Source organism: Pelmatolapia mariae, linkage group LG8 (genome assembly GCF_036321145.2).
Source record: "Pelmatolapia mariae isolate MD_Pm_ZW linkage group LG8, Pm_UMD_F_2, whole genome shotgun sequence".
Taxonomy (NCBI): domain Eukaryota; kingdom Metazoa; phylum Chordata; class Actinopteri; order Cichliformes; family Cichlidae; genus Pelmatolapia; species Pelmatolapia mariae.
The window spans coordinates 5,753,715-5,764,817 of record NC_086234.1 but is presented as its reverse complement, the minus strand read 5'-3'; the positions used below and the strand labels follow the sequence as shown (position 1 = coordinate 5,764,817).

Sequence of the window (11,103 nt, the reverse complement as noted above, 5' to 3'; positions counted from 1 at the left end):
CTTGATATGGCCTTCCCAATTCTTAATAATTCACAATAAACCATGATTTACTATTTCTTTAACATTATATCTTATTTTTAATAGATTCAGTTGTGCAGCTTCTGTCGTTTTGTTAATAAAATCTTAAAATTTTTAATACAGTTCTTTTTTCTCTGCACTCTAAATTACATTGTTGTACTACTGTTTGCCTGCTCTTGTGCAGAGGTGCACACTGTTGAAGTGAAAATGAGTAATATGCATCCCTCCCATTTGACCCAATTAGCATGCTGTAATCTGTAATCTGCAGATTAACTCATCAGATCTGTGACCAGTTGTGTTTATTTTGGCTGGAGCTGTTTTTATTATGCCACTTGGTCACAACTCCATCTGGCACTGTACTAAACACAATCTCCTGAAATGTAAACTGAAGCATTATAACCCCAACCAGTGAGAATATGCGATTGGTAGTGTTTGTCTGTGGAAAAGTTCTGCGCAGATTTGCATGAAAGTGTGAGCAGAGGTGAATAACCAAAAAATATATCTGGATCCAAGATTTTGCCCAATAATTGGACATAACTGGACATTTTCCACCATATCATCACAAATGCCTGTCACACTGAAATAGGAAGAATATCACAAGTGATCCTAGTCCTTCTAAATCCAAAGACTTGACTGATGGCAAGCCGTGGCAGAAGTATGCCATCTTCCACTGTTCTTTGTTTTTTTTAAGCAAAAAAATCCCTCAGTAACAGAAAGTCTTCATATAAACAACATGAGCCAAAGTAAGCACTGAAATCATTTATTAAACACTTAAATAAAGCCATTTGAAGCATTATTTATCCAATAACTCGAGACACCTCCAGGCTGAGGTGTCCGAAAGGTGGACGCTCACTGTGTCACCAATTTATCTCTTTCACTCAAGACTTTCTTTTCAATCAAGTCTGATTGATGCCAAATTAAAACAAAGACTGCATCCAGTCCATTTACAGTCGTTTGCTGTTCCACTTGGCTCTCGATCTGAAAGTCACCAGTCCCAGTAATGTCCTCTGTAGCTCTACGTGGCCTCCTCTGCTTTAGGAGCTGCCTCTGCGCTTCCATCCGAGCTCTGCTGTTTGATATACTGCTGGAGCAGCTGTGACAGGTGGGCCGGGTGGCGCTGCAGCAGGTAAGCTGTGTGGGAAGTCAGCATGGAGAGCCCGCTCACCACCTCGCCCTGGATCACAGTCATTGACGGCAGTTTGGAGTAGCTCACGATGCCCTGTGCACTCAGCAGCGTGTTGTCTATACAGGCTCCTGATGAAAGAAGAGCAGAGATCATTACAGATATTTGCAATGGATTCCTTCCATTTCTGGACTGATCTGAAATCTGTTGTACTGAGGCAGGCTTCATTTGGCAAAATATTATCCGTTTAATTTTACAAACAGTTTTTAACACCGGTTCACAAACTTGGGTTAATAAGCATGATTTGGTGCAGATTCAGTGTTGGAGGGTTTAAAAACACACTTCCATTTAAGGAAGTGAACATGCAGACAAAGCGAATGTCTGTAGAGGACAGACTGAATTTGGGCCACAGTATCCTTGTGTACACTCACAGTACACTTGGCATTTTCTAGATGAGAGGCAGCAACTGCTTATCCCATCTAACTGGATCCCTAACTTCATCTACAAATCGATTGTGCTCCAAGGTTAGACGCAAGCAGGATGTGGAACCTTATCTCAACCCACAGCCCCAAACTGTCACCAGCAGAAGATTGACGAGTTCATTTAGAAGACAATTTAGCTCAACTTATCTGAACTCATTTCATGGTTCCCGAGGCATCATAACAATATCCAATGCTAATTATTCCTCGTACGTGGACGATAAACTTACCCAGGAGTGTCATCTGTGGGCTGCCCCTCAGAGTCGTCAGCATCTCTTTCACCTTCGGCTCTTTGCTAACAAACATAACCGTTGGGCCGACGAACAGAGGACCCATGTTGCAGTAAATGGAGTCACTCAGGAACGACCGCACGACCTGAAAACAAACAACTGTGAATTAGAAGATTAATGATCCTTGATGTGAAATTGTGCAGCAGGATGTTCTTCTATATGAAGGACGCTGTGAGCTAAAAAGCTGCAGACAGAAACAACTCAAAGTTTATCGTCTTATGTATCATCAGAAAATGATTTATTGTTGCTGTTATAGTTTATGTAAAGTATAAGGGATGGTCCTGGGTGCCATCAGACAGTGAGCAAATTCAGTCGTTACCCTGGGCGTCAACTTGACATTGGTTACACTTTTCAGAAGGTGCACATCAGGTTATGTGGAAGGTTAAGGCGTGGTTAAGTAAGTTATGATATAGATTCCCCACAGAAGTCTAAATCACGCATTAGAAGTATTACAGGACTACTCATCCATGGAGTGTACAGTTGTCAACATTCAAGAGAATATAATCCACACCTTGTTGTCCTTTCTGACCCTAAAAATGTTACCAAAAACACCGTCTATTACTCAGATTTGGATTAATAAAAGCTGTTTTATTATGTTATTATTCAGAAACATCTGAGAGTCTTTGACTCCCGATAAATAGGAAACGTCACACTAAGTGTGTGTGTGTGCGTGTGTGTGATACCTGGAGAAAGTGTTAACATATTTTGAAATTTGAAAGAAAACAATGTGGCTCTGGTAAATTTTATACTCTCACAGAATCACCAATGTCAGTCTTACCTTGTTGGGGAAGAACTTGACTGTGATGTTGTGTTTGTAAAGTAGGTGCCTGAGAGTCATCATGTCTTCAGCACTGCTGCTGCTGTTCTGGACCACAGCGATCATTTTACAATCCTCAAACAACTTCTTCAACTCCCTCTTCATTAGTAAGGTCAAATCATTATCCTGAAGGAATGAGACGGAAGAGATTGACACTCAGTAAAGCACGAGACCTTCAGACCAAACCAGGAAAAAAAGAGACTACTACTTGAACAAAAGGACTTCAAAATCTGCTTTAAGTACCAAAATAAAAGCCCAATTAATTCTGTAATGTGTAAAATTCTGGTTCCAAAAAATGTTCTTATCATTTACCTGCTGAGCAGCAGAAAATATATCGTATTTCACTGTAAAAGATGAAGCTTTCAGGTAAAAATAACCTCATCTTTGAAAGTGGTAAGAGTAGCTAAAGTTCTGAATAAGCTTTACATCTATCAGAGTTTTTATACACAGTTGTTATGCTACTTTTTAAAACAGACATCCAAAGCAACAGACAGTACACAAGAGCGCAAGCAGGGTGGCGACATGTGTCAAGGTGACAGAAGCATAGCAGTACAAGTAAAAGGTAAGATTTACAAGGTGTTAGTGAGACCTGCTATGATGTATGGTTTGGAAACTATAGTACTGACAAAAAGACAGGAGGCCAAGTTTAAGATGTAAAGATTTTCATTGGGAATGAGCGGGATGGACAGGATTAGAAATTAGTACATGAGAAGAACAACTTAGAGGGGTAAGGTTAAGAAGGTTTGGACATGTTTAGAGGTGGGATAGTGGATATACTGAACAAAGGACCGTGAAGATGGAGCTGCAGGCAAGAAGAAAAGAGGGAGAGCACAGAGACAATTAGTGAAGGAGGACATGAAGAGGGTTGGTGTGACAGAGGAGAATGCTCTGTCACATCATGGGATAGGGTAGGGTAACTGTGCAAGTTAAAGGTTTCATAATGACCAAGCGAAAAATAAATATGACAATATTGCAAATATTTAAATGAAACCAACTTTCCCAATTACCTTGCAAATTAAATACAAAGTGCAGATGTGGAAGATAAAGTTTATCATGTCCTTAAGCACGTGTACAAACACTGTTGTATATTCCCATTTCTTTTGCAACAGTGATTAAACTGCTCCATCAGCTGCTGCTCTGTCTGGTAGAGTTGTTTGGGATGCAATGCCAAATGCCTGTTTTTAAGCAACATATTTCAAAGGTTTTGTAAACCTAAGCCAATCCAAGAAATAAGCACACAATGCTGAGCAGTCCTATATGAAGTGAGACTTGTTCCGATCGTGCAGGCTTTGAGTAAAAGGCTGAACATGCTGGTGTGTTACCTCCTGGACGCGTTTGGTCTGGGACGGGTAAGCGCCTGGAGGAAACTCCCGTGCGGGGGGGATGTACTGAGTAACAGCTAGCAGCTTCTGTTTCTGGATGTGCAGAGGCTTCCTGTGGCGGGTCACAGCCTTGGACCCGTGTCGGACACTCTGTGTGAGGGGAAGCCATCCTGAAAGCCACAAATGTCAGGTAAATGTCTGCTTTACAACCAGTCAGTGAGCGCTGCGGAGCTAACATCGACTAACTGAGCCTAATAACAGCTAAAAACGGAGTCCCCGCTAACGCTACTAACAGTAGATAGTTGCTGAAAATTAGACAGCGAATCACTAACCAGAACCGCAATGTTTAAAAAAAATAAGTATTGGTATAAGTATAGTACTTTACCCTGTTTTGGCAGCAATTTTGAACACAAGGTCGCCGCCATCTTTCACAGGAAACCGTCGTGATACAGGAAAGTGACGAACGCATGCGTGCTGCGTTTACTGACATATCGGCAAAAAGAAAACCTTCCTCATATTTAACAAACTTTAAGTGTAAAAAGAAAAAAAATAACCTAAATGAAGCTGTGCTTTGTGATGAACACGTCGGAAAACATTTAAAAACTGATAACCTGTATCCATATACGTATTATCTAAATAATTTGGCTAAAATAATAAGCAAATAAGAAAAGACTCCGAGTGTGCTTGTACGTGAACGCGTCCTAGCGTAATGACGTACCATTACCGACGTTCGTTTTTTGTTTTTTGTTTTTGTTTGCTTTTTTAGTTCATACGAACACAAATCCGTAGATTACATAGTTACTAAATAAGTAGAGTAAAATGTGATTTTAAAATCGCTGCTTTTCTAACAGGATTCTTTTGCGTAACATTTTACGTAAGGGAGCGTTACGTCAGCGTGTGTTTTACAGGCATGAGGCGCATACTCAGTACGATTATATTGAGACATATTTGCTTTATTGGAGGAAATCTGCTCTCTCGTGCCACTAGGATAGTAGGGCTGCCGCGCGTTTTTACCTCGAAATACTGCAGCGGAACCAGCATGGACCTGAGTAGGATGAGGAAGAGGTACAGAGGAGATTTGGAGGTGAGAAACTACTGAGTTACCTGCGTTGGGATACAATGTATTGAGTCATGTAACTGAAGCCACTCTGTCGGTGCTGTGCGAATGCAAGGTCATGATATGAACCCTGAATTAGATGTGCAAAAAAAAAAAAAATACAGTGAGTGTGCACAGCTTGAATGTAATCTGGCTGTCTTGGATAGAGTCTGTGACCATATCCCACTGCGTTAAATGTTTCCGTATGGGGTGCGTCTTACTTCAGTGAATTACTTTCTCATCTACATTGCTAAATGAATACAGTAATTAACTATTATTTTAGTAGCTTCAAAATCTGCTTATCATCTTCAGCTTTCATCAGTTAACCTACACGTGCATGTGCTTGGGCTGGGAGCCGGAGTACCTGGATAAAAAGCCACGCAGGCACATTGAGATCATTGAGACTTAACACAGAAAGGCCCCAGGAGGTTCAAAACAGGGAGGTTATTGCTGTGAGGGACACTGCTATCCTTGTTTTTGTTTTTAAGCACGTTTCGTGTGAGATTCATATGAACTGATATCATTTAATGAAACACGCACCCCTGTGTAGTACTGAAAAATGACCACAACAACAACAAAAAATTGATGAATAGTGTGCTGTCACCACCATTAAAATGGGACATCCTAGCTGTAGCTGTAGATAGTACCACACACTTTTATCCTTTGTCCCTCATCCCACATATTCAGATGATATCCCACATGTTGGTTGGCTCTAGTATTTAAAACCATTTCCCATAAAATCTGGCTTTTATCTTCCCGGATAAAGTGCCAGTTAACAGTTTTTTGTTTTTTTTCGCTTATCCCATGCTTAACAGGGAAAAGTGCAAGGGAAGTCACTACAAAGTCATGAGCTCTGCAGATTTCTGCAGGATATGATGTATAGAAACTACCAAAAAGAGAAGGAAAAACTACTGAGAAGTGGGTCAAGCCTGTGAAATGATATGGGTTTAAGAATACTATCAAGCAAAAAACTTCCTTTTATTCTTATTGTTTGGAAAGTTGCATTCAGATAAAAGGCTGTGTAATTATTGTCCCACACAAATTTACTTTTAGGTAGTTTGCATCTGGTCACGCTGTATACAGCTGGAGAAAGCAGGTGTTCCCCAGATGTTTCACATCTCAACTTTGACTTCTCAATAGGACGTATTTCTCTGGCATGTTTAAAAGTGATAAACACGATTGAATAACTAATAAAATCGTAATTATACGGCCTACAGCCTTTACTCACTATAATCCAAAAGCATCAGTGAATCATTTGAATCCTGCATTATGTAAAAGTGGCTGTTTTCCTGTGTTTTTTTACATCTGTATCGGTTGTTTTGTTTCCAGTGCTTTGAGGAGAGTCAGCTCGTGTCTCTCGACCCCATCAAGCAGTTTGGAAACTGGTTCGATGAAGCCACCAAGTGTCCTGAAATAGGAGAGCCCAATGCTATGTGCCTCGCCACTGCCACCAAGTAAGAAACGCTGCCACCTGAACTGATTGGCGCTGATTTCTTTTCACAGTTTTGTACAATTAATCGTATCTGTTGTGCACTCAGTGATGGACGTCCGTCCGCTCGCATGGTCCTCCTGAAAGGTTGCAGCAGTGAAGGTTTCCGTTTCTTCACCAACTATGAGAGCAGAAAGGGCTGCGAGCTGGTAAGAAGCATCTTTATCGCCGACTCTGTCAGCAGCCGTCTACATCCATGCTCTGCTTTTTTTGCCCTCAGGTGGTTTTGAATGAATGCATAATTCTTCCTTCTCCTGTCGTCTTATTCCACTCACTCTCATTCCACTGTGTTGTTTTATATGATGTGTGTTCTCCATGTTATTGTCTCACAGATATTGAGATTGACCTGTGCAGTGTGTTGTGCTTGTGTCATTAGTTACTGTGTTTAAATGCTAACATTATATTATTGAGTCCAGCTGTTTTGGTTTTATCAATAATGTATTTCTGAAGCAAGTAGTTAGCAGGAACAAAAAATGACAAATCAACATCTGTATCAGTCATACAAACAAAAATGGCACCAATTCACTGGCTTATTTTGCAAATACATTTCTATGACTTTGGGGATAATGAACTCTTTATCTTTGGATTTTTGCCCATAATTTAGGCAGAACACGTTATCAAGCCGTTTCTTTGCTTTAGAGTTTCAAAGTGTTTTTGATGCCTTCATGAGCCAAGGCTGAGATGGTTTTAGCGCGCACAGACGAGGTATAGTGGATATAATGGACAAAATATAATGACTATGGAGCTGCCAGGCAGGAAGAAGAGAAGAAGACCACACAAAAGGTTCATGTTAGATGCTAGTCATAGGGTGAGATGGAAGCAGGTGATCCACTGATTTTAGACATCTTTAAAAAAAACATTTGAAAATGCATTTCTATTCTTTAGCTTTTAAACCAGACTAAGTACTGATTGCTTTCTGAAGACTTTGTTTTTATTATTCTAAATAAAAATTATATTGCGTGAATTTTTTATTCATCGGGTTTCAAATGTTTTGCATGAATTTTGATATGCATTGTCTCCTTTTTGTCTTAAATCTAATACTGACACTTGTCGCCCCTTGTTGATAAAGTCTGCCTCCATCTCACCCTGTGTCCAGCATCCTCGACTGTCACAACAACCCTCTGCATGTCCTCCTTCACTTCATCCATGAATCTTTAAGGCTTCTTCTGTGTTGTCGGGTCCTCTGATCACTTTCTTCTCCACAGGAGAGCAATCCGCATGCATGCCTGGTCTTCTACTGGGAACCGCTAAACAGACAGGTGGAGAAACCTTAATTTTACTATTACGTTTTACTATTACGTTCTTCTTTAAACTTTTTATTTTCATAATAAATGTAAGTTTAATTTAATTTTGATTTTCAGATTCGCATTGAAGGCACCGTGGAGCGGATCCCCTACCAGAGCTCCTGCGATTATTTCCACTCCCGACCAAAGAGCAGCCAGATCGGCGCTGCCGTGAGCCGACAAAGCACTACTGTGCCTAACAGAGATGTAAGCGCCGAAACTGCTCCACCTGCACGTTGTAGGTGATGCGTACAATGTCTAAGTCTCAGTTTTCACAATTTTTTTCAGTATCTGAGGCAGAAAAATGCAGAACTGGAGGAGAAGTACAAGGACACAGAGGTGCCTATGCCTGATTACTGGTAAACCTTTGCTCTTAATTAAAGTTAATAACATGTTGGTACGGCTTCTTAAAGCTTTTTCGGTTCGTTGCCTTTAACTGTCCCATGATGTGCTTTTCCAACAGGGGCGGCTACATCGTAAAGCCTTTTTCGATCGAGTTCTGGCAGGGACAGACAAACAGACTTCACGACCGCATCGTCTTCACCAAGCTGAAGGACGGAGAGTCCGAGCTGGGAGAGTTTCAGCACGCTGCAGAGGGAGGCTGGGTGTACCAGCGACTGTCCCCGTGAGGAGCATCAGCAGACTGTGAAATAAAGGAGAGGACATGTTTCATCTCGACTATCACTGATTTAAAAAGATCACCATCTTTACCTCACATTAATAACCTTGCATTAGTAATAGGTGCTGTTGTGCGCGGTTTATCAACAAGCCAAATGTCACTGTGCTGTCTTTGAGGTGAACCATGTGTGCTAAGTGGATAAGTGGAGCAGCGTGGCGCAATCTGACTGTGCAACTTTTGAGTTTTCCATGCTTTGTAATGGAAAAAGGGCACTGGCCTGAAAAAGTGGAGCAAACTTTACCCACTCAAAATAATGATTAACAGTATGGCTGTGGTTGTTTAACAGTGCAGTCTTTGACCTTCTAGGACATGAAAACTGTTTCTTATTTCTTAAAAAGCACAATCTGTTCCACTCATCAACACTTAGCTGCAGTTCTTCTCCAATGGTGTGATTATTTCTGGTCTGTAGTTTTCTAAAGAAAATATGGAAAATTGAGACAATTGTTTGAGTTTAGCTCATTGTGTTAAGTTTCTTGATTTCTTTGAGAGAAAAGATTCAAATCCCCCGAAATTATGCACAGTGGCCACTTCATTAGGTACAGCTAAACCGTCATGTCCAATCCAATGCGACTGTTGCCAGAACAAATACTTTTAGGCTGTCTAAAGGTTTGGAGATTTTTTTCATGGACATTACCACAAATCTATCGGCACTGACTTCATAGTTGTTGGTGGTCATGAAATGCATTGTTAATGGAAGAAAAGTGTGACTCTTTTGCTAATTATGCATTCAGAACACCATCTTTGGCCATAACCTGAACAATAAATATAAAAATGAATTCAGAGGCTTTTATATGGGGAATATGAGAGCATTCTCAATGTGTCATCTTAGAATTTGTGACAAAAAGAGCTTGTTCCTCATGAGAAAACCTTTAATATTTCTGACTGAAAACTATGTTTCAAATTCATTGTTGTCTCTAGACAGAGTTCACTGTCTCAGTCGTGTTAGCAACTCATGAAAAAATCACAAGTCTGTTAACTGAACAACTAAAGTATATTTTTCTTCTAATTGGTGACAAATACAATTTTACACTTTCAAATGGAAAATATGTGACCTGTACTGGTGGTTAACTTAATTTAAATTGATTGTATCAGTCTTAAATCTATGGCAGTGTCTCTGCAGTGACTGCCTTTTAATAGTGAGATTAAAAGAGCACGTGATGTCATTTGTGCCAACTGTTGTGTGTCCTGTATTGTTTGAGGATGAAATTGTGGTATATAGTTTCAAGTAACTGGGGGAAAATAGCTATTAATAAAGTTTTAATTTGTAACTGAGGACTGAGTGTGCGTTTGACCAGCAGATGTCAGTAGCACAGCTAACAAGCACCAAGATTCAGCGAAACACGATCACTCAGAATCACTAGAAACATGCAATATTCTCATGGATTAACTGTTGACTTGTGGATTTCTGTGAATCATTCGATGATATCTGTCATTTTCTCAGCTAACAGCAGGGCAGCTCCACTACAAAATGCAGAAGCAGACCACAGGGTGTCAAATATCACCCTGCTTACTATCACCATGTCAACAAAACAGGCTGAACAGCTCACTAACCCCAAAGAACGACCTCACCAAGATCATCGCGTTTAAACAGGTTACCATCTGCATGTTAACAGCTCTCCTCGCTGTAGACTCCAGCACAAAAAGAAGAAAATCTTACATGTTAACAACTTTTTTATTTATTAAAAACAAAAAAGCATCTCAGAAAAAAAATTACAGACAGCATTTCTTGTTGTTGATGTGTCATATGCAATGGCTGCAGGAGTTATTTGGACAGTTAAACCAACAAAACAGCATGAAGTTAATTCACAATGACATAAACAGATATTTGATTCGTACAAAAGCGCAATTAGCATATCCAAGTCATGTTTTCTGATATGATTGTATCCATAAACTGTACCGCGGTCACCTGGGGCAACCTCCAGGCTCGAAAAACAAAGCCAAAACCTGCAGTTCCTCTAAAAGCCTGGCTCCAGAAATGAGTCAGTCTGAATTTACAGCTTGAATTTTTTCCCTGTAGCTAATTTCCCCCTTAACAGCAACTATGAGGGGATGATTTTCTTTTAAAGAACTGACTTTTTTAAAGCATATTAAGGCTTAAAGCTTGCATTATTACGGTTGTGGCTGGAGTGACAGACATATATTGATATAGGCAACTGTAGCTTGCCGTGTACATTTCAAAACATCTAAACCATGTTGGTGTCTTTTAGAGCATTTTAAAGGAATTTCTGACACTTTTCTTCCTGTGTGATCAGCTGTACTGACCGATACTGAACATTATCGAAACTCTGCGGTTTATGACTGCACCTATCTAATCAGGCTTTCTAGGGCTAGCTGATAATTTAGAACTCCACCCTCTTACCCAACTTCTACATCCAAGGAAACCAACATGAATTTAGATGTTTTCATATGTGAAACATGAGAGCATTTTTCAGAGTGTCAACTTAGAATTCATGACAATGAGTGCTGTAATTTGCACATGTATTCCTCACAAGTAAACGTTTAATATT

The 11,103-nt window shown here is 40.1% G+C and overlaps 2 protein-coding genes across 2 annotated transcripts; one reads left to right on the top strand and one right to left on the bottom strand.

The window, feature by feature from the left end:
- Window positions 1–762: 762 nt before the first annotated feature.
- mrpl10 (mitochondrial ribosomal protein L10) lies at window positions 763–4,515 on the bottom strand. The gene is made up of 5 exons (XM_063482589.1): window positions 4,435–4,515; window positions 4,050–4,219; window positions 2,689–2,853; window positions 1,851–1,995; window positions 763–1,272 (listed from the first exon to the last, which is right to left on the bottom strand). The coding sequence occupies exons 1-5, from the start codon at window positions 4,472–4,474 to the stop codon at window positions 1,034–1,036; spliced, it is 759 nt and encodes a 252-aa protein (XP_063338659.1). The 5' UTR covers window positions 4,475–4,515; the 3' UTR covers window positions 763–1,033.
- A 338-nt stretch (window positions 4,516–4,853) lies between these two features.
- pnpo (pyridoxamine 5'-phosphate oxidase) lies at window positions 4,854–9,759 on the top strand. The gene is made up of 7 exons (XM_063481919.1): window positions 4,854–5,133; window positions 6,475–6,599; window positions 6,684–6,783; window positions 7,840–7,893; window positions 7,996–8,124; window positions 8,206–8,276; window positions 8,381–9,759. Exons 1-7 carry the CDS (start codon window positions 4,960–4,962, stop codon window positions 8,544–8,546), a joined length of 819 nt encoding a protein of 272 aa, XP_063337989.1. The 5' UTR covers window positions 4,854–4,959; the 3' UTR covers window positions 8,547–9,759.
- Window positions 9,760–11,103: the final 1,344 nt, after the last annotated feature.